Raw genomic sequence first — 23,644 nt, 5'->3', positions numbered from 1 at the left:
TCATTCTTGTGCCTTGTGCACCTGGCTGCCTTCCTGGGCAGACTCCACATGCTGCAGTCTCAGCTGGGAAGTGGCTGTGGAGGCTTTGCCAGTGATCCAGAGGTCACCAGGGCTGGATCTGGAAAAATCCAGAGTGCCTCTGTGATAAATGCTCAGCTTGTCTGAGCCCCCCAGGAGCTTCTCCTTGGGCTCACTGCTTGGAGCAGGTCTCCTCCATCCTGGTGTTCCTAAGGAGGCATGGCTGGGAAGAACGTACCAGTGGCCAGGCTTGGTGAAGAGCTGACCACCAAGGGTTGAGCACACCTGAGATCCCTCAGGGATCCCTGAGGTCACAGTCCTCTCCCTCAGGAATCTCTGGTACTGAGGTAGTGTTCCTTCAGATCTTGCAAACCAGGACAGCTCCTGAGAATTCATCCCAATGTGCCTTGTGCTGTTTCTTTTGGGGATTAATCCTGAAGGAGCCTGAGGATCAAGGGCAGCCTCTTTGCTGTCTGCTCCATGGTCCATGGTTGCTATTAACAGCCAATTCCCACTGACAGGATTTGCTCCATGTGCAGAGCAGGAGGGGAGGATGGAGACAGGTGCCTTCAATTTGTATTTATGCCTAATTTGTGTAACAAGGCAAGGACAGGTTCCTCATGTGCCTTGCATTTACATCTTTTACTGACAAGATTATTTTTAAGCACTGTTTGTTACTAAACAGAAGTACAAAAGAGTTTGTATTTTTTTCCTTTGGGAAACAGGGAAGGATATGAGTGCTCCTTATTAACCATCCCCTTCCCAACTCCCACCTGCTGACTTTGTACTGTTGAAAACATTGACAATATTTTAAGCTTTGTACTGTACTGATCTTTATTTAAAAACTTTAATGGAAAAAAAAAAATCTGTGAAAGCAAAACAATTGGTGTGGTGTGAAATTCCCAAATGCACAACTGCACAACTACAGAAGGTTATGAGTCATTAGAAAAAAATAGGGATAATAATTACAGAGAGGATATATTAGAGAGATATTAATTACAATAATGAACAATAAGGTGTGGTTTTATCTGTGCATCTCAAAGCACTTCCATGGTTTCATGATACCTTTTGGATTTCATTCCCTTTCCACAAGTGAAGTGCAGAACAACTGCCCTGACACTGATTAGAGAAATTTTAGTTCATCATCCACAGTCACAGAAGGGTTGATTTTGGAAAAGATCTCTGGGAGCCACTTGGTCCAACCCTGAGCTCAATCAGGGCCACTCAGAGCTGGTTGCTCAGGTCCTTGTCCAGATGGATTTTGAATATCTCCAAGGATGGAAACTCCATCACCTCTCAGGACAACCTGTGCCAGTGCTCAGCCACCCTCACAGTAAAAAAGAGTTTTCCTGATGTTCAGAGGAACTTCCTGTGTTCCAGTGTGTGCCTGTGCCCTCTGGTCATGGCCCTGGGATCCAGCACAGAGCCTCACCCTGTCCACTTTGCACCCTCCCTCAGGGATTTATATACACCTGTAAAATCCTTTAAATATTGCCTGACCTGATCCTCATCCACCAAAGTATGTTCCCTGCTCCAGCCTTTCCTCCTGCTCTCAGGGACCAGGGGTTCCTGAAGGCTGATCCCTCTGGTAAAGACTGAGGTGAAGAAGGGCCATGTTCTCTGTAGCCAGCTCCCATATCCTAGTGGGCAATGTGCCCACAACATTTTCCCTACTCTCCCTTTTGTCACCCTATAGAAACCCTTCTAGTTGTGTTTGACATTCCCAAACAGATTCCAGTTGGACTTTGCCTTTCCTCATCCCCACACACTCAGATAATCTCTGTATTCCTTTCTATCCACGTCCTTGCTTTCACCTTCTCTCTGCTGCTTCTGTGTTTGAGTTTTTCCAGGAGCTCCCTGTTTATTCATGCAGGCCTGCTGGCATTTTTTCCCAGCTTCCTGCTCATTGGAATGGACTGTTCTTGAGCTTGGAGATGACTCCTCCCAGGCCTCCTTATCCCAGGGGACTCTACCAAGCGGATAGAGGCCTTTGAAGAGGCCAAAATCTGAAGGCCAGTGTTTGATGTTTGCCTTCCTCCCTTCCTTCAGGATCCTGAACTCCACCAGCCAGCTCTGCTTTTGACCCCCACATTTTCACTGAACCATGGCTGGTGAGTTTGATGTCCAGCAAAGCACCTCTCCTTGTCAGCTCCTCCATCACTTGGAGGAGGGAGTTACCAGCACTGCATTCCAGAAACCTCCTGGGCTGGGAATTACAGAATCATAGAAGGGTTTGGGTTGGAAGAGACCTTAAAGATCATCTCATTCCAGCCCCCTGCCATGGCCAGGGCCACCTTCCATTAGATCATGTTTCTCAGGGCTCCATCCAACTGGACCTTGAATGTTTCCACAGATAAAGCGTTCACATCTTCTCTGTCCAACCAGTGCCAAGGCCTCACCAACCCCACACTAAATAATTTCTTCCTAATACCCAATCTAAATCTACTCTCTGGCTTCACTTTGAAGCCATTCCCCTTTGTCCTGTCACTACATGTTTTTGTAAATAGTCCCTCTCCATCTTTCCTGTAGGCTCCCTTCAGGTACTGGAAAACTGCAATTAGGTTACCCCAAAGACTTCTCCAGGATGAACAATCCTAATTCTCTTGGCATTTCCTCTTAAGAGAGATGCTCCCTCCCTCTTTACTTGTCCTTCCAGCAGGTACCAGGGTGGCTGAAGTCCCCCATGAGGAGCAGGGCCTGCAGAGAGGCAACTGGCCCAGTACAACATCACCCAAACTGGTTATCCCTTGAATCCTTCCCCTGTAAGCTGTTGGCTCATCATCCACTCAAAATTCCAGCACTCCAGCTGTTGTCTCACTGCAGGGCAGCTCCCTCTCCTCACCTTTTTGACTTGTCTGTATCCCTCCATTGCAACTCTCGGGTCGTGGGAGCCATCCCACCACACCTTCCTGATCCCAACAAGATCATGGCCCTGCAGATGCACCCAGATCTCTGCCTTGTCAAGCCCAATCCCCACACTGGTGGTGTTCTCTACACACACTCCAGAGACACCCCAGCACACTGACTTCCCATATTTAGGGATCCCAGTTTTAGAGATTTCTCCATCATGGTGTTTTGTTGATTTTCTGATTACTTTCTGTCATATTGCTCCAGATCCTCAACTCCTCAACCTTATCTGGGAGGGTTGTGTGTGATCACATACATAATTAATCAATTTTTTTTCTTAATTTCAGAACTTAAAACCACTAGAATATATTTTATTTTTTCTTCCAATAACCAGTAATTTTAATTATTATTTCTTAATATACCACGCAGACAAAGGCTTCTGCAGGTTGTGTCTTCACCCACCAGAGGGCGAGATGTCTCCACCACTGCCACAAAAGCAGAGCCCGATAAAGAATTCCTTCTGCCTTTCATGAGTAGATAGCAGGGATGTGGGAAGCTAAAAAGGCTCATCTTAACCTTAAAAAGGGTCATCTTAAGTCATCTTAACCTTGGCAAGTCAGACTTGTACAGAAGTTGTCAAGGATGAAGCTTATCTATATCTTCACTTTAATTCCTCATTTCTCCTTTCTCCTGCTTTACAGTCACTATTACTAAAGACCTTCTGCTATGGCTTTTCTTTGACTTGCTCCAGTGGAATCCCAGAATGGTTTGGGTTGGAAGGGACATTAAAGATCATCTCATTCCAAAGTCCTGCCATGAGCAGGGACACCTTCCATTAAACCAGGTTGCTCATCCTGACCTTGGACACTTGCAGGGATGGTGCAGCCACAGCTTTTCTGGGCAACCTGTGCCAGGGCCTCCCCACCCTCGCAGGGATGAATTCCTTCCCAATATCCCATCCAGCCCTGCCCTCTGGCAGTTTAAAACCACTGCCCCTTGTCCTGTCACTGCATACCCTTGCAAATAATCCCTTTTTTGCTCTCTCAGAGTCCCTTTAGAGGCACTGGAAAGGACTTCCCAGAACCTTCTTTTCTCCAGGCTGAACATGCCTAACCTGTCATCTTTACAGGCGGTGCCACACAGCCTTGTCACAAATTTGCAGTTACTGCCCTTGTGGATGATCCTTGGCACACAGAGCTGGGTTTCCTTCTCTGAGACAGGCCCCATTCCCTGTTAAATGCTGCCTGGATATTGCAGCTTGGAAAATCAGAGCAAGGGCTTGATCAGGGTCCTGCTCCTAAGTCCAGTCAGCCATCACACCAGCAGCTTTGCCATCTTCCAGATTCAGCTCTTCTAGTCCTTCTAGCTGGGCCTTCTGTTCATTATTTTCCTTTCTAAGCTCATCAGCCTCATTCTTTATCTCCCACCGTCTGGCTTCTTTCTCTCTCCCACACCGTGCTCAGACAGACAGTCTGGCTGCAATTCTCCCCGCTTAACTTCTGCTTACAAAGCCCTTGGATCTGCCACCTGCCCTTGAATCGCAGCCTGGCTTGCCTGGTGTAGTGGTGATAAAGAGAACAAAGCAAAAATGCACAAAAAACTTCTTTTTCATGGAATGCTAGAAGGTTTGGGTTGGAAGGGACATTCAGGATCATCTCGTTCCAACCTTCTTGCCATGAGCAGGGACACTTTCCACTAGACCAGGTTTTTCCCAAATCCTGTCTAACCTGGCCCTGAATGCTTCCAGGGATGAGGAATCAACATTTTTTGGAGAATCCACAACTTCTATAGGCAACAAATAACTTCTGTTTTCCAAGGTGATGGATTTAGCTGTTTTCTCTCTTGCATTTGGGAGTGACTTTTGCACAGCAGTCCAGATGCCACCACCCATTTGGGAGGCCAAGATGTTTTAATGTGAGGGAGTTATGAGGGGCCACGAGGGAGCCATGAGGGGGCTCGAGGGGCTGTGCGGGGTGTGAAAAACGCCAATCACTTGTTTTGAAAATTTTAAAAATTTAATAGTAATAAAATGGTTATAAAAATAGTAATACAATTAGAGTAATAGTAGTTTGGACAATTTGAATTAGGACAATATGAGACAATAGAGACAAAGAGTTACAGTACCTTTTTCTGGGCAGCACGAGCCCAAAAAAGGACACAGGTTAACAAAGGATTAACCCTTAAAAACAACAGCCTGTTGCATATTCATACACTTCATACATAATGCATAAATTCCATTCAAACACAGGTTTCTGTCTGGTCATCCTCAGCTTCTTCCTCTGAATCCTAACAGCGCCTTCGAGGTGGGAAGAAGTTCATTTCTTCTGATAAGAGGGCAATAAATTATTTTTCTCTGAAAGATTTAGGTGTCTTATGGCTGCTATCTTGCTGCAAGTCTTTTCTTTAAAAAAAAAGTATCCTACATAAAATAGTTTCTATTTTAACATTTTTTATAACCTAAAACTATATTTAACACACTACTTAAGAGAATTAATACAGCATTACTTTCTAACACAACACATACAATATTCATTTTAATATTTGCGAAAAGGCAATCATAAAATACGCATTTTTCACAGGGGAAAATCCCAAATAAAACAGGATTAACACTTTTCACGTATTTTTTTCCACGCTGTGGGGCCGCACTCCCCTCACGGGGGTGGGGGGGGCGGTTCGGCCCCTCAGAGCCCTCCCCGTTACCACGGTAACCGCGCGCCCTGCGGCGTTCGTGCGCATGCGCATAGAAAACCAGCGAGAGGCGCGAAGGGCCCCGCGCACGCGCACTGAGCGTGCGGGAGGTTGCCGTGGAGACGCGTCGGGCAGGCCGGGCCCGCAGCGCCGCCGCCGCCGCCGCCATGAGCTCGGGGCCGGAGCCGGGGCCGGGGCCGGGGATGCGGCCGGGTATGGGCACAGGGCCCCCGATCGTGCCCGAGCCGGGGCTGCCCTTCCTCCCCGGCTGCGCCATCAAGGACCCCACGGTGAGCGCGCTTGCCCACTGTACCCCCTTCCCACGGGAGGCCCCCCCGGGGCAAGGTGGGCCGGCCTGGAGGGTGCCCCCTGCGGGGTGACCTCAGAACGGATCCCTCACCCGCTTCAGGTGGTACCTGGTGTCCCCTAGAGACACTCTCTGGGAATCTGGTACTCCCTCCACGGGAGTCTTGGGACCCCTAAACTCAACAGTATTCATGGATGTGTGGAATGGTTTGGGTTAGAAGACCTTAAAGCTCATCCCATTCCACTCCTTGCCATGGGCAGGGACACCTCCCACTATCCCACTTTGTTCTAAGTCCCATTGAGCACTTCCAGGGATGCAGGAGCAGCTACAGCTTCTCTGGGCACCCTGTGCCAGGGACTTGCCATCCTCACAGGGAACAACTCCTTTTCAATATCCCACCCAACCCTGCCCTCTGGCAGTGGGAAGCCACTGCCCCTTGTCCTGTCTCTCCATCCCTTGTCCCAAGTCCCTCTCCAGCTCTCCTGGAGTTCCTTTAGGCGCCAAAAGAGGTTCTAAGGTGTCCCTGGATCCTTCTCTTCTCCATGTGAACACCCCCAGCTCTCCCAGCCTGGCTCCACCCCTTGGAGCATCTCCATTATTTCCTCTGGACTCCCTCCAACAGGTCCCTGCATTTGTTGTGTTTTGGGCTCCCAAGCTGAATGCAGCACTGCAGGTGGGGTTTCACAAGAGCAGAGTATAGAGGGAGACAGTTTCTTCAGGGAACATGAACCAAGGGAACCTGCTGTTTCCTCAGATCAGATGTAATTCTCTGCCAGACCAGGGCCCTGGTACATCCTGTATTCACCAAATATTCCCCAGACAACTTGGTGTCCTTTGAACCCATGTCCTGGGAACCTCAAACTCACCAGAACCTGGACATGACCCTCAGAGTATCCCCAAAGAACCTGGTGCTCTGTGAACTCATTTGATGCTCCCCAGAAGATTTAATATCCACTAAACTCTCCCCCAGGGACTTGGTGTTTCCCAAACACCTGCTGGACTCACTTCTGCGGATCTGAACCCTCTGTACCCACCTGGTATCTCCTGATCCCACCCACAGCAGACCTGGTACTCCCATAATTCTTCCACTGCTATTGAACATTGCAATCTGTTCCCAAGGGACCAAGTATCCCTGAACTAACCTTCAAGGGGACTTGGTACTTTTAATCTTCTCTCCAAGGAATCCATTGCATCATGTACCCATCTTATAACCCTGAATTTGTCCTGATAGCTTTGGAGAGTGACACACACACCCCTTCTCCCCCTCATTTGTGAGCCTCATTTGAAATTCCAAAAGCTGTTTCCATAACTGCAGAACTGCTGTCTGCAAACTCACCCCTTTGGATATTCAGTTCCCCTGAATCTATCCAATAATTCCTCCACAGTTCATAAAATATGCCATGGGAAATCCCCCAATCACTTTACAGTCCTGAAACCCAATTCCCTCAGGAAAGCTGCTGTTTCTCTGAACCATCTGAGTTTTCCCAAAGCAAAGTCCTCTGAATTGATACTGATACTGTCCTGAACCAAGTTCCTTAAATTCACCTGATACCTCCTCAGCTGATGTACCCAGGAGAACAAGTATTGATCAAACCTTGAGCATTCCTCCACATAAATTAATCCCCCAATCATCCATTATAATTTTTTTTCCTGGACATAATTTATCCATTACATATCTATTTTCCTGGACATAATTTATCATAGGTACCTCTTGAAGTCACCAATCTCATTGGCAATCAACACCCTCCTGATACCTCTTCCTCCAAAGCTCTGTTACTTCCAAAACTGCTCTCTTGGTGTTGCTTGGAGAGCTGAATCCTTGTCAGTGAACCTGATGAGAGCTGGTATCCCACCACAGAACTGGTGTCATCACAGCTTCCAGGACCATCCCCAGGAAGTGACACATTCTCAGCTGTTCCCAGGTTCCCTGGAAGAAGCAATCTCATCCCCATCCTCCTCCTCATCCTCTGCATCTGATACCTAAATGAGGAACAACTTCTGCTTTTCCCCATCCAATGGTCCAGGCCCTAAGGACCTGATATCCCCAAATCCTCCCAACATCCTCTTGAAGAAGTGGTTCTACGGAGAAATGATGCTTCCATTTATTTCTCTGATTTACTAAACAATTCCCCCAAAAAAGTCAAAAGGGGGGTTGTTTCATGCCTGGTTTGGGCTCACCAGGAATTTACAGTCTTCCTGGAGAGCATCTTTAACAGAAAACATTCCTGGTTGCATTCAGCTTTTTATATGAAAATTCATTGTCACAAAATCATGGAATGGTTTGAGTTGGAAGGGATCTTAAATGTCATCTTGTTCCAACCCTCTGCCATGGGCAGGGACACCTTCCACAAACCAGATTGCTCCAAGCCCATCCAGCCTAGCCTAAAATCAGTGACAACTGAGTCCTCCAATAGTAAATAAATTGCTCATAACAAATCCAACATTAAAGGTTAGCTCAGAATCATGATCAGATAATAATATTTCCTTGAAATAATTTATATCATCTTGGAAATCTGCAGTTTTCCAGTCCATAAAACTGGCATCACAATATTTGGTTTCCAAGTGAAGGCTGACAAGTTCTGCAGAAAACCTCTGTGCTCAAGTGAAGTGTTGTTACTGCTCAGTGCTCACAGGACAGGGAAACAGACACTGGGAGAGGGAATGGTGTTTGTGTGAAGTGTTACAGACTTGGCAAAAAGAAAGACTTAATTCAGTGGAATTTCTTTGAGTAAACACTGCCAGCAACTGAGATTAGGAGTTTACATTCTGGGTTTTCCCTTTTAAATTTTCATTAGTCACCTAATCCTGGAAGATGTTATCTGGCATACAGGCTCCCTTTGGGAGAGCTTATCCACTCAGGAGCCTTAGGAACCAATGAGGTGCTTTCTGTAGGCAAATGCGGGCTCTTAAAAGCCTGCACACTTCTGACAAACACTGATATTGCTCAAATTAAAGACAAACTTCCTGGTTTTCCTTGAATATTTTTCCCCCACAGCATTCCCTTGGTGTTTATTTAACAGAAGGAAGTGGCAGTTCTGCGGATGTTCTGCTAAAATGTCTTCAGACAAATCTTGTTTTTACCTGTTTTCCTCACTGCTCTCTCCATTGCAAGATCTATAGTAGCAGTTTAAAGGGAAAACAGGGAATTATGTGGCATTCAAGTGGGGCCTTGAAGGTATAAATAAGATTAGAGGCTTAACCATGAGGAGCAAGAGAGGGAGTGCAGTTTGCATGCCTGAGGTTGGACTGACTGCGAGCCTGGGGCTGGAAAAGGAGCTGGAGCTTGTTCTCTCAGCACTAGAAATGCTTACAACTCTGTTTTACTTGGCAAAAGTCAAGAGATTTTATTATCAGGGACTCATAATTTCCCCTGCTTTCTTTGGAGCTGTAAGTGCTGAAAGCCCAGTGGGACCAGGCAGGTTCCTGCAGTGCAGGTGAGGTGCCACGTGTGCTGGAGTGTGCAGCAAGTGGGACAGTTGGTGTCACTCCAGTGTGACCCTGCTCTTCAGTGGTGAAGAACAAGAGTGGCTGGCAGAGATCAGGTCCTGTGCACAGCTCTGGTTGAATTCAGCCCTGGGAGAAGGACTTGGAGCTGCTGATGGATCAGAGGCTGGGAGCCAGAAACCCAACCCCCACAATGTGCTGGGGTGATCCCCCTGTGGGAAGCAGGGGATGGGGGTTTCTGCCCCTCTCAGGTGAGACCCCACCTGCAGAGCTGCCTCCAGATCTGGGGTCCTCCGCATAAACAGGACATGGAGCTGCTGGAGCAAATCCAGAGGAGGCCACAGAGATGTTCCAAGGGCTGGAGCCCCTCTGCCCTCAAGCCAGGATGGGAGAGCTGGGGGTGTTCTCCTGGAGAAAGATCCAAGGAGACCTCAGAGCCCCTCTACTCTGGAGCCAGGATAGGAGAACTGGAGGTGCTCACCTGGAGAAGAGAAGGATCCAGGGAGAGCTCAGAGCCCCTTCCAGGACCTAAAGGGTCTTCATGAAAGATGGGACAAACTTTTTAACAGGGCCTGTAGCAGCAGGACAAGGAATGATGGTTTTAAACTCAAAGAGGCTTAATTGAGATTAGATACAAGGAGGAAGTTTTTTACAAAGAGAGTGGTGAGATATTGGCACGGGTTGCCCAGAGAAACTGTGGCTGTTTCATCACTGCAAGTGTCCAAGTCCAGGTTGGATGGGGCTTGGAGCAACCAGGGATAGTGGAAGGTGTCCCTGCCCAAGGACACCTCCCACTGGATAATCTTTAATGTCCCTTCCAACTCAGGCTGTTCTATCAGTCTACAACTATGTAGAGAGGTGATAAAACAACTAATGTGCAATTGCATAATTGCAGTTCTGTGAGCATGACATGCCTTGATTTAACCCAGCAAAGAAAATCCTGTATTATGCCCAGGGGAGGGTTAAGAAAATAAATAACAATGAAATACAGAGAGGGTGCACAAGAGTGAAGGGAACACCATAAGGCAGTAACTGAGGTCCCATGGTGCTCTGTACTGCTGACAAATAGGGTAGGGAACAAAGAGCTGGTGAGATAAATGCCAGGGCAGATAAAGTGCTGACACACAGTTCTAGGCACTGACTATGGTGGCAGTCAGGAAATTCAGTGATTTAAGTTCTTCCAGAGGCTGTGGCAATGCAAGAATCTGAGTTCACTCTTGTGCCTTGTACATCCACCACTCCCTGTTTTTTTCCACTATTTTTTTTCCCTAAGTACAAAATCTGATTTTAAATAACTGCTGCAGTAGTTTATAATAAAATGCTGGGGATGTGTGTGGGGTGAGACATTCTTGATAATGCACTCTCTTACTGGGGTTTTTTTGTGCTTCCAGTAGCTATATCTGCTAAAATCATGCAGTATTTTGATAGCTGGATTTCCTTCCAACAGAAAACATCTTTTCATCGGTGCCAGACAATGGACTTCAAAAATGGATATGCCTTTTTCCGGCTGCCAAGAGAGGGGGTTGGTGGGGAAACACTCTTTGCAAATCAGCTCTCTCAAGATGAATTAGATGATTTATGCACCAAGGGAGCCACACTGACCTATGGGCAAGTCAAGAGGCCTGCACCTTCCCGCTTCACTCCAGCATTCGTGGCTTATGACAAAAAGGTATAAAGAAGCTGATTCCAGGAATATCACTGGCCAAATTCGGAGACATAAACAGTCAGCTCCAGGGTTCACGGGACTGCATGCAGCAGTTTTCAGATGCCAGAGCCCTTAGTCAGAGACAGCTGAATCCCAGACTGAAAGAGGCTTTCTTTGCTCGGGAGGAGGATTATAATACATAAACGATGTAAGACATTCCCTGCAAGTTACACTTGAGCATTTCCAGCAGATGTTGGAAAAGAGGTTTGATTAGCTCTGGAAAGCTCCAGCTTAAAAGTATTGCTCTGTAAGCCACAGCCTGGAGTTCTGTGTTTCCACAGCTATATTGAGGTTGTAACTGAGCTTTAACTGGAAAAGTCAGTCTGCAGTGGGAGCCCTGGTAGCCAGTTTGACTGTGGTCTATCTATTTGTGCTTGTGTTGTCAGCACAGTGTGTCACAACCTGAAATGCTCTATTAGTGCTTCCCATGTTTCATCTTGGTCATCCTATCAGACTGGGTGCTGGCTCTGTGTCTGCTGGAGCAGCCCTGAGCTCCCCTTGGTTTTCAGTGTGCCAATGGCCCAAGCTGCAGCCCGCAGCCGTGCATGGAGCAGCTGCTGCAGTGGGAGCTGCAGGGCTGGGGAGCTCAGCACGTGCAGGCTCCACATGCTGCCAGCCCTGCCAGAGCAGTGTGCAGCCAGCCAGCCCTCAGCCTGGCTGTGGCACAGGCTGGGGAACAGATGTGCTCTGTTAATTGCTGAGGCTGTTCCTTCAGAGCAATGTAAATGTTGCTGGTTAATCTGTCAGATCCTTCTCTGCCCCTTCCTTCAAACCACAGGAGCAGCAGGGGCCCCAGTGCTGCTGGGGATGTCACAATCCCTTGTGGGACACTTTGCTGACGGAGAGGAACTTGCTGGCTTTATCATCTCTTAATTATCCAGGCCTCTGGGCTGGTGTAGGCTGGGTATGCAAGGCATGATTGGCCACCTGCACCTTCTTAAGGGCATTGAATAGTCTTGGAGGGAATATTCCTCCTACTTCTGCCAAGCAGAGAGACTGGCTGATTAGTTTCCTTGTTTCCCCAGCACAAATCAGTTTTGCTGTCAGTGCTGAATAAATGTGACTTCAGATCATGGAAAGGGACCTTAAAGATCATCTTGTTCCAGCCTCTCTGCCATGGGTAGGGGCACCTTCTGCTATCCCAGGTTGCTCAGAGCCCCTCCAGCCTGGCCTTAAAATGATGAGTCCTTTCAGATTTTAAAATTCTCAGATGTGGTTGAACTCTTTACTAAAATCTGTGGATAACTTCCCTAAATCAGGGCTGTAAAGCTGACAAATAAACAATTGTGTGTCAGTAAAGTAGATTGCTGTCAGCAGCCAAGCACCTGGCAGTAGGTGAAACAGCAGGTGATCAAGAAGTAGGGAAAAGGCTGTATTTTTATACTTGTCTCAGACACACCGAATTTGCAAAAGACACATCTTAATAAAAGCACTCCTGGTGCCTCTGCTGTCACTCACAGATTAGGCCACAGTTGTCGCTGAAGACTTTTAGAATCCAATCCAGTAATTTCACACCACCAAAGCAAATTACAAATAAATTATTTGCCTTAATAGACTAATCATGGTGTTCAAATTATTTTTCTCTCTCTCTTTGCTGTGCTGTGCCTTGGGCAGGTTTTGAAGTTCGATGCCTACTTCATGGAGGAAGTTGCTATCTCTGCAGAGGAGAATTACCGGATCCGCCAGGTGTGCATCTACTACTACCTGGAGGATGACAGCATGTGCATCATCGAGCCCAAGGTGAAGAACTCAGGGCTGGTCCAAGGCAAACTCATGAGGCGCCACCGAGTGCCCAAGAACGTGCACGGGGATTATTACCACTGGAAGGATCTGAATGTGGGCATCGACCTCACCATCTACGGCCGGACCTACCGCCTGGTCAACTGCGACTCCTTCACCAAGGTGTGTGCTGGGGAGAGCAGTGACAGAAACACTCCCAGATCCTGGGAATGCAGGGGTTTCATCACCTCTTAGAGTCCAGCGGTTTGCAGCTGTAGCTTTTGTCATATGGGTGCTCGCAGTCTTTAATTTTGCTTTTTGTGTAGCTTTTGTCATATGGGTGCTCACAGTCTTTCATTTTGCTTTTTGTGGAGATTTCTTTTTTCAGGCCAAAGGGGACTTCAGGGTATGACATCTGCTGAGGGCAAGTAAGGTGCTCAGGATTTTTGCCCCAGGACTGCTGGGAGTCCATCTTTTGTCCTCAGGACTTCTCTTTACAATACAAATTCTAAGTACCTGTCTGGGCAGTTTAACTGCTTGGAGTCCAGGTGAAACATTGTGCATACATGAGAGGGAAATTAGTGATCCTGACTCTTTTCTGATTTAATATTCCTCTGTTAGGAACAGTGGAAAGGAATATAGGCAGTAACTCTGCACACATTCACAGCCAATTCATGATCCATGGGTTGAGAATCATGGTATGAACTGACCTTTTTAAGAAAGCTTACTCATTGCCTGTTTTTCTATTTCTGGCTGTTTCTGTACCAGTAAATGAGATAATAATGATCCAACAACAAGAAATAAAAATTACCAGTATGCTGGTATCCTGCTAGATTGTCCCCAGTAAAATCTCAGCCCTGGTCAGCTACTATTCTTCCAGGCCAGGAGTTAGACTGCTCCAGGGGCCATTCCCAATTGGTGAGTTACATGCAGTCAACCTGTCCTGGAGGCTGGAAGAGTTTAGATCCAGGCTTTTCCTTGTCAGTTGGCCTCAGTGGCCAGGAATGTTCCCAACATGTATAATATATTGGTATAAATGTGGCCGTGGGGCCAGCTCTGCTGGAACTGGTGACTGTTCAAGTCAGTCCACACCAAATAAAGAGCTGGTCCTCATTAAATATTGATGGAAAACATGGAATGAGCTACATGGCTCTACATCTCAAGGCCAATAGTGTATGTGTCATTTACTGACATCTTCCAGACCAGGAAATAGTGAGTCTGAAAGTGAACTTGCCTTGTGAGTCTCCAGGGAGATCTCATATTCCTGTGGGAGATGTTTGCATAGGTGCTTCCTGGGCTGAATGTTTTCATGGACCACTTCCCAAAGTGGGAAAAGTCCCTTGACTTCAGAGATTGTTTTGGGTGACTGATGCAAGTCCACAAGTAACACCCTGGATTTTGTTCATGGTCCAAGGTAAGAAAAAATGCCTTTATAAGCAAGCACATTGCACTCTCTCTGTGGGAAAAGTACTGCTGAAAGATGGAATGAAGCTGCCACTGACACATCTCCTCGTGCCTGAAGGGTCTTGATGTGCCTCGTGTAGGTCACACTAGCTTCTTCTAACTATCTGACACAGCCCTAAATTATTACAAACTCAGGCTGACTACATCTGTGTTTATAAAGCAATTTAATCTTTTCCATTTACATAAAAGAGACCAACTGACAGCTATCTTCCATTTAAAGCCCTAAGGCCAAGGAAAACTGTGCTCAAGTGAAATCTGAGTTAGGATGTTCAGGACAGAACTACTCTGATTAATTAAAGGGTAAGCAAAGATAAAAAGCAGCTTAAACAAATGTATTTGTCATCTGTTGTATTTTGCTGTTGCTGTAGAATTTTCTGTGAGGAGTGAACTTGCAGAATTCTGACCTCACTCTAGTCACCTCTTACCTTCAGAACTCCTGGCAGCACTAACACCTCAGATGACCTTCCTAGGTGTTCCTGGAGAGCCAGGGGATTCTTGTGAACCCTCCAGAGGAGCTGGTTTCGGATCCTTACACGGAGCAGCGTCAGATGCCTGTGCAAAAACGCATCATGCCCACAAGTCCCGACCCCTTCAGGCAGTTCCTGGCCTATGATACAAAGGTGAGAGAGCTGGGGATTGCCCTAATTAGTGTATAATTACCCACACCACACTGGTGAGGGACCTCCAGTCCTGGTTCTGGGTCTGAAGGTCCGGGCCCTTCACTTTAGGAAAGACATTGAGAATCTGGAGTATCCAGGGAAGGGGCTAGAGCACCAGGAGTGGCTGAGGGAGCTGGGAAAGGGGCTCAGCCTGGAGAAAAGGAGGCTCAGGGGGGTCCTCCAGGCTCTGCACAACTCCCTGACAGGAGGGGACAGTCAGGTCAGGGTCAGTATCTTCTCCCAGGCAACCAGAGAGAGAACTGGAAATGGCCTCAAGTTGTGCAAGGGGAGGTTTGGGTTGAATTAGGAAGAATTTCTTCACAGAAAGGGTGATTAGACATTGAAACAGGCTGCCCAGGGAGGTAGTGGAATCCACATCCCTGGAAGTGTCCAAGGAATGACTGAAAATGTCGCTCAGTGCTCTGGGAAGGATGACAGGTCAGTCAGAGGTTGGGCTCAATGATCTTCCAATCTAGAAGATTCTGTTATTGCAGTGAATATGTGCTATTGAAACCCAGGTCTTGTGAGAGTCTGCAACCTCACTTATTCTAAATTGTCTCAGTCTGCTGAACAGACTCCAGATTTGCTCCTTTCTTGGCTTTAGTGAGAAACAAAACCTTTTATGCTTTTTTCTGGGCTTTGTGCCTTGTAAACAGCTCCTCTTTGGATTGCAGAGCCTGTGCTCAATATCATCCATTACTCTCTTGCTTTCTGTTGGGATGAGATAAGCCACCTGCCTCTGGAATTTAGCGATCAGATGCAGTTCTATTAGGAATGGTCTTGCTGCATCCACTCCTCTGCTCCCCCAAAATATTGATGCCAGCTGTCAGAGCAGACAATTTAAGACAAACACAAATGCCCCTTGCTCTGATTAAATTCTCCCTGTGTCTCTCTACTCTCTTCAGGAGGTGAACCTTGGGGAATTCTTGAGCATCTCAGCGTGATGAGTTTGATTTCTGCAGCACCAAAAGATGATTCTGATCTATGTTTGTCTGCTTTCTTTCCCTCCACCCCAGGTGCTTCGCTTCTATGCCATATGGGATGACACCAACTGTGCCTTTGGTGATCACCATCCCTGCATCATCCATTACTTCTTGGCAGATGACACAGTGGAGGTTCGGGAAGTGCACAAGAGAAATGATGGGAGAGACCCATTCCCAGTACTGATGAGACGCCAGCGCTTGCCCAAAATCTTTGTGGACAAGAACAGTAAGTTTAGATTGTCACACCCATCTGTGCTCCAGTGTCATTATTTCTTGGTCAAAAAAAAAGTTCTTCAAATGGTCACTAAATTCTTTATCTTTTGGGAAACAGTGGCAGGACAGCAGTGCCAGCATCTCCCTGTAGCTATTTATACACCTTGCTTTTATATCCATTTTCACTAGGAAACGTTAGCATCTCCCTGATTGATTTATTTTTCCTTCTGCTCCCTTGTCCTTAGAGAACTTCCCAAGCTGTGTGCTGGAGATCACTGACCATGAGGTACAAGAGTGGTTCTCACCCAAAGATTTTGCTATTGGCAAAACTGTCACCCTCCTTGGACGCACCTTCTTCATCTATGATTGTGACAAGTTCACCCAGGACTTCTATCGTGAAAAATATGGCATCACAGACTTCCAGCCAGTGGATGTAAATAAGAAACCACTTGAAAAGGTTCCACAGGTACTGCAATTTCTCAAAAGAAGGGAGGAAAGGAAGCAGTTGATGTAAGCTCTTATAGTAAAGTAGAGGTTCAGCTTAGTAAGTACCTGTAGAAAACATGTTCAGCTTAAAGAAAAAAATCAATTTGAAAAAGACAAGCAAGAATGGTCATAATGAATATAAAAATGAAAGTCTGGCTGCACTTATACTACTGAACTCTCCCTCACTCTTCAGAACAGTGTTGCCAAGTCCAAACTGCCTACTGAGGATGGTCACAGCCCTTGTTACCTCCCAAACTGAGCTCAGAAATTGTTTGGAGTTGTGGCTTAGACCACAGGCATGATGGGGATTAGGTTACCAGTGTAACCATTTGATGGCTGAGTTCCTGTGCATGGGAAGGATTAAGTGGTACTAGATGATTTTAAGGTCCTTTTCAACCCAAACCATTCTATGGTTCTTTAATATATACGTCTTAAATTGGCTGTGGCTTTCTGAGTTTCAGATTTGCTTAATCCTTTTATATTTTCATTAAATACAACACATGGCCAGGCTGGTATCAACCATCTCTACTGGGTAGAATGTCACAGCTCTTCCTACCTGGTGGCAGAATATTCCCTTCCAAATCTGATGGGCTTTGCTAAGTCTTATAAACTTTGTCTTGTTCTTAGTTGCAGCTGTTTATGATTGATATCTCCTCTGCATGCAGGTAATTCCTCCCTACAATGGTTTTGGCATCCCTGAAGACTCTCTCCAGAACTGCCTTAGTCTGTTTCCAAAGCCTCCACGGAAAGATGTCATTAAGATGCTGGAGAATAATCTCAAGGTCCTGCGGTACCAGGTGGCCCTGGTAAGTGTTTTCCTTGGTGGAATAGTGCCAGGAGGATGGGAGGAGCAGCCTGCCCAGACAAGGCTGTTGGCAAGCTCTCCTTTGTGCCAGTGGGAAAAGAGAGCTCTCCAAGCCAACAGGAGTGTCCCTGAGGGGATGCCATGGGGTTATTGTGTGCTTGCTGTGACAATTGACAGCTCAAAAAACTAGAAAAAAAATAAAAATAAGGCCAAAAAGTACAAACCAAACCTGCTACAAACCCACAGCCATTTATGGAAAAACTCCCTCTGCCAGTGCTGCATAACAGATGGCCCTGGCTGAAGCAGCCTGCACTGGGCACTGTGCCTCTGCCTGCCTGCCACCACTGCCACCAGCCAGTTCTTGATGTCTCTGCCCCTGTCCTTCTCCAGGCTAGTCCTGGATGCAGCAGCCAGCAAGGAGCTGTCCTAGCAGAGCAGCCAATGCTGTGTAGAAGCTGGAAAATCCATGAGAATGGTGTTTTTCTACCCACTACAGCACCCAGGCCCTGGCCTTTGTGCCAGCTTTGCAGCTGGTTTATGCAAGGAGCCTCTGGCACATCCAACAGCAGCGATGGCATTTCCTGTGCTGCCTTGTGCCTGCCCTCTCCAAACACTCTGGTTTCTTTTCCCTATTGTGCAGGAGTTCCCTAAAGGTCACAGCTGAGGAGTTAAGATCCACTTAGCTTTAAGCTAAGCAAGCAAATCCACTGGTGTGTCAGGGGAGTGACTTCCTGTGACTAAGGGCTGAAACAGCACCAGCCTCTCTCAGGCACTCAGCATAATGAAAAAATGTAATTTAAAACTGAATTTTACAGCCTCTCTGGGATGAATCATTCCATATAGGATAGAGAAAGGATTTCTCTCGGATTACTCAGGCTGTGGAAACACTGAATATATTTGATAACTTCAACCCAGATTCTGCTTCAGTGGCTTGAGTAAAGCAAGTAACCTTTGAAATTCAGATCCTGGGTGCTGTCTAGTGCTTTGTTATGCTATGTCAGCACAAGTGCTTTGTTTAGTCAGCTGTGAAAAAAGTTCTGGGTGCTTATGAGTGAGTTACTAGGTACTCCTAAGCACCCCAGGCAAGGAAAACCTGGTTCAAATGTTCAGACCTGTTCAAATGCTGTGTTCCAAACCTGCTACCTTTCCTGTAGGAATCACCAGTGCCTGAGGACAAAAATCGTCGTTTCATCCTCTCTTATTTCCTTGCCGATGACACAATCAGCATCTATGAACCCCCAGTAAGAAACTCTGGCATCACTGGGGGCAAATACTTAAGAAGGACCAAAGTTACCAAGCCAGGATCTACTCCAGAGAATCCCATATACTATGAGGCCTCTGACTTCACCATTGGTTCTACAATTGAAGGTAAAATCCAGCCTGGATTTATAATACTCTGCTCTGAAATTTCATTTATTGCATATCTCTTCCTTCACTTGAAAGATCTGCTGCTTCTGGGTCTCCTCACATTTGAGTTTCCAGATTAGCAGCTGGTGTACATTGATATAATTTTGTTACTGTCAATGTTTGAACCTTTCAATCAGTGAAATTATTCTTGCTTCAAGAAGTGAAACAAGTAGCAGAGCTGGCTCAAAGCTGAGCCCAGCCACAGGAGAGGAATCTTGCTCCCTCCTGGGTGATGAAATTATTTTAAACCATGCTAAACCACAAGTAACACTACTTCTTTAATGTTCCTCCCCTAGTGTTTGGCCACAGGTTTATTATCACTGATGCTGATGAATATGTGCTTAATTATTTGGAGAGAAATGCACAGAGTTTCCCTGCAGCCACAGTGCAATCCATAAGGGATCATTTCCTCCCACGGAAGATGGTGGTGGAGACTACCAGCAGGTAGGCTACAAAGAATGGGGTTGTGGGGCTAAATAAGGCTGAGGGCATTCTCAGCAGCCTCCCTGGGCCCCAGCCTCCTCCTCTGCTGGTGGTTCTGATGCTCCAAGGGGCTGTTTGGGCACATCCAGAGGGTGTGAGGTGTGTACAGTAAAATGCTGTGGCTGCTGCCAGCCCCAAAACCTCCTGGGACAGCTCTGGCTCAGCAGCACAGACAGAGAAGTGGTCACAGCACCAAGGCTGAGTTCAAGAAGTGTTTGGACTTCCAGCCAAAATCATGGAAGCACAAAATGGCTTGGGTTGGAAGGACCTTAAAGATCAGCTCAGTCCAACCCCTGCCATGGCAGGGACATCTTCCACTATCCCAGTGTTGCTCCAAGCAACACTTCAACACTTTCAGTTTGTGAGGGGACATCATTTTCAGATGGTGGACACATATTTTCTGAATAAAGCATCACTTCACTGTAACAGATGCTGCCAACTTGAGCTGCTTGATGGTTGAAGGCTCCGCAGGTGGTGGGGAGAGGCTTTTTTAGGGCATTTATTCCTTCTTTGCTTATCAGCCCATCCGAGCCTAGACCACATCCTCCTTTTAGCTGTCTGGACCCAGTTTTTGTGACCCAGTAATACTTTGTTATCTCAGAACATGGTTTGGAGGCAGTTATATCATGGCTCTGGTTGAAACTCAAGTTTCCCACAGTTTCTGACACTGTGGAGCACGCAGGGAAACGCTTTGTATTTTACTCAAATGTCACAGTAAGGCTGCCAAAATGAGTTTTTACATGAAATCCTATTATTCTTTTCTTCTGCAGTGGCTTCCCCAAAAAGGAGCTGGATGATTTAATTGTGGAAGTTCAGAAAGAACTGAAACTCCAAGAGCCTTTCGACACCAGGCAGTTTCATGAGGCATTTTATCATTGTGACACAGAGGGCTCTGGCTTCCTGGATAAAACAAGATTTTTAACTCTTTGTGACAGGTTCAACGTGCCAACCAGCACCATTCTTCTTAAAAAGGTCAGATGGAAGGGGTGCTGTGCATGTGGAATTCCCCTTCTATGCTTCTTCCAAAAGATCTCTTCTAAAAACCAACCCTAACCAGCTGCTCTAGCCTTCAAAGGGGAACAAATTCAAGAAAAAGGCAAGAGAGTCCCAGTTTAAAAAAACTCCTGAGCTGTTGGACTGAGCATGTGTGTTAGAGGAGATAATAATTGCTGTCCTCTAAGGAAAAGGGAAAAAATGTTATCCAGGTTGCCCCCCATGTTTGGCTGCACTGTAATGTGTGAAAATTCCAGTTGGTTCAGGTCTTGGATGAGTAAAGGATCATGATAGAGATCAGGAATCATGACAGGGATCAGGGACAGGCTCCTGCAGATCTTGGAGTGTCTGTGATGGCTTAAGCACAGCTAGGATTGAGTAGACACTGAGGTGTTCAAGGAATGTGTCTTAGGAAAGCTTAGAGACATTCTGGATTCAACAGCAACTGAACTGAAGGTCTAAGAACTAAGTACTTTCCAAAACAATATTAATAACTATGATATACAAAATTAATATATATTAATAAAGTATACAATATATAATAAATATACAATATAATATATAATTATAATATAATGTATAATAGTATAATGATGAGCTGTTATTATTATTATTTTTGTTATTAAATGTATTTTATAATTATAATTGTTATTAATTCATAATTATAGTTATTAAAATGGCAATAAATAATAATGATATTATAATGATATATTACAATATATAATATATAATAATAGAATAATTTTAATATAATATTAATAATTCATCATTATATTATATATGTAATACATAATGTATAGTAAATATATAATATATAATATAGCAATGAATTCTTATTATTGTTATGATTGTTATTATTATTAATAATAATAATAATAATAGTAATAACAACAACAACAACAACACCCTGTTAACACTTGCTGGGCACTATGAGCAACAAGCAGCACATGGAGATCACAGTCTTTGCACAGTCTGCAAAGCAATAAAATGTGAGAGAAACTGAGGGAAAATTCCTGCAGTGAGGATGGAGGAGGAATCTGACTGGCAAGGATGTTTCCTCAGCATCATGTGATAGGCAGTAGATTAGTGGCCAAAAAAGGGGGGATCAGACTTTAGAGAAATCTGGAAACCAGAGGGAGTTATTTCTCCTGCTAAAATAAAAACTTTTCTGAAGCAGTCCACTGTGAGCATTACAGGCATGGTTAGAAAGGTGCACGGGCAGGGGATTTGTGTCTCTGAATGTAGGATGAATAAAGGCCCTGACAAACACCCAGGGCTTTGCTGTATCAGAGTTCCTCAGAGCTCACTCTGCCCTGAGGAGTTTACAGTGGGGTGAAAATCCCTGCTCCACTCTGAGAGTGGGAGAGAACATTCTCAAAATTATGTGGAGAACCTGTGACAATTGAAGCTAAACTCCCATGTTTGAGCCCCACTCTAGGACCTATGCACTAAAAACATCCATCTCCTCCCCTGAAATCTTAATCCCAGTGTTCCCAGAGCCCAGGGCAGTGTGGCAGGGCTATAAATTAAACATAGACAGAGTTCAGTGCCTGGAGAGGAGAACAGCTGTCAGTCACAGAAGCAAAGCCCAGAGAATCTGTCTCCAGGCGACAAGGGAAGAGGAATCCTTTCAAGGAATTGTGATATTAGACCTTTTCCATCTTGCTGGGTGTCAGAAGGAGATTACTTATGCAATTAAAGAAACAAAAGCCTTCTTTCTTCCCCTGGAGCACACAAAGGCTGTGGCTCTGTAACACAATGCAGGGTCAGGCACGGACACCAGAACTGGCTCATTAGTGGGGCTGTCACCAAGCTCAATTATCTGTGTCTCCCCTTTATGCCATGTGCACACACTGAAGGGACACCAGGGAACAGTGACTGTTCACATACACTGCCTTCACCCCACTTTTGGCAGGGATTTCTGCAAGATTTCCTGTGGCCCATCTCAGTCTGTGGCTATGCTTTGTATTTTTGTGGCTTTCTTTCCACTCTGGTGAGGCCCAGAAGGAAATCAGGATTAAACTCCAACACTTTAACTTTTTCTCCTTGCATAGATTAGTGTCATCTATAGGCATTCAAAGTTGGACTTGAACTTTTAGATCATCAAGTCCAACCTTTAGATCAGCAAGTTCAATCCTTAAATGGTTAGACTTGATGATCTAAAGGTTGGGCTCAATGATCTTGTAGGTCTTTTCAATCCTCAATGATTCTATGATTCCAAGTTTACCTGTGATTCAGGATTACCAGGATGGGGAAATCCACATGGGGGAATGACATCTCCTGCTCAAGAACTCTGGGCAGTTTCCCTTAAAAACAACCCCAATTTTGCAGCTTTTTCCAACTCTTTATGGTGTTTGCTGTGTGTTTTGTCCCCACAGCTGATTGACTACTGTTCCTGTGATGAAGACAAGGTAAACTACCGTGACTTCCTTCGAGCCTTCCCTAGTGATCTCTTCCCAGAAGCCGAAGGACAGGGTCAGCAGTTGGATTCTCAGCTGACTTGAATATATTGTACTTCAAAAAGGATGTTCTGGTTTTCCCCCTTGCTTCACTCTCCACCTCCCCCTTTTACAGACCCAGCTGATTCCACCTTCATGTTAACTTTTTTTCCTTCCTAACCTCTCCCTGTCCTTTTAGCTACTCCTAAACTCAAACCCCACAACTGCTGGATGTTGAAATGAAACTTATAGGAGAGAAAAAAATAATTCTGAGAACCAAAGTCAGGTTCTGTTGTTTCCTCAACCTTTTAGTGCAGTACTTTAGAGAGCTAAAGCTCTCTGAAACCTGGAGTGAAAACCCCTCCAGGTTTCTCTCAAATGGACCTTTTACCTCCAAGTAGTGAAGACTGCCAGTTTGTTATTAAAATTGCAATAAAACTGCAGTTGCTATAAATGTGTCCAAAAGTCTGTTTTAAATAGAATGGCTGGAATAGCTAAGGGTTAAAATAAAAGTGAGGGGGGAAACTCACAAATTGTCATTCTGGGTCTACTCAAAGTAGGGTAGTGATGGTGAGTTTAGTTATCTGGAGGTAACAAGGGTATGGACACAAATCTGCTGACAGCAGCTCTGCATTTTTCAACAAGAAGTTGGGAGAATGGTTTTAGGACTGAGATCCCATCTAAACCCACCTTATCCACCTGTGATCTCACCAGACAGGTCTCCAAGGAGAAGGGAACATGGGCAGTTGGCATGGCAATAGTTGTGATACCCATGCTCTGTTACTCATCTCCCCGTGAAGGTAACGAGGCAGGAACCTTCTCACCCCAAGTGACACCTGCCAGGTGTTGCCATGGAGCACCCAGAAAAGGCAGCTGTCACACACACAGAGAACAAAGCTCTCTGGAACAAAATGCTGCTTTAAATCAGCTTTTGTGCCATGGATTCCATCTTCCCCTCAGACAGCTGAGAGTCTCCATGTGACAG

General features: G+C 45.8%; 1 protein-coding gene across 1 annotated transcript; it reads left to right on the top strand.

Annotated features, from left to right (window-relative positions):
- Nucleotides 1–5,720: 5,720 nt before the first annotated feature.
- On the top strand, nucleotides 5,721–22,958 carry EFHC1 (EF-hand domain containing 1). Its single transcript, XM_058020879.1, has 11 exons — nucleotides 5,721–5,843; nucleotides 10,752–10,973; nucleotides 12,624–12,911; nucleotides 14,663–14,812; nucleotides 15,868–16,060; nucleotides 16,293–16,513; nucleotides 17,199–17,339; nucleotides 18,493–18,706; nucleotides 19,042–19,189; nucleotides 19,999–20,200; nucleotides 22,600–22,958. The coding sequence occupies exons 1-11, from the start codon at nucleotides 5,721–5,723 to the stop codon at nucleotides 22,723–22,725; spliced, it is 2,028 nt and encodes a 675-aa protein (XP_057876862.1). The 3' UTR covers nucleotides 22,726–22,958.
- Nucleotides 22,959–23,644: the final 686 nt, after the last annotated feature.

The sequence above is a fragment of the Melospiza georgiana genome, chromosome 3 (genome assembly GCF_028018845.1).
Source record: "Melospiza georgiana isolate bMelGeo1 chromosome 3, bMelGeo1.pri, whole genome shotgun sequence".
NCBI lineage: Eukaryota > Metazoa > Chordata > Aves > Passeriformes > Passerellidae > Melospiza > Melospiza georgiana.
The sequence above is the reverse complement of the archived record's forward strand: the minus strand, read 5'-3'. Positions and strand labels throughout refer to the sequence as shown.

What these genes read in the sequence shown, in the direction of transcription:
- EFHC1 (XM_058020879.1), top strand. Translation starts at nt 5,721, where the DNA reads ATGAGCTCGGGGCCGGAGCCGGGGCCGGGGCCGGGGATGCGGCCGGGT. An exon ending in ACTGCGACTCCTTCACCAAG is followed by an intron (nt 12,912 to 14,662) that starts GTGTGTGCTGGG and finishes TGACCTTCCTAG; the next exon opens with GTGTTCCTGGAGAGCCAGGG. An exon ending in TCCTGGCCTATGATACAAAG is followed by an intron (nt 14,813 to 15,867) that starts GTGAGAGAGCTG and finishes CCTCCACCCCAG; the next exon opens with GTGCTTCGCTTCTATGCCAT.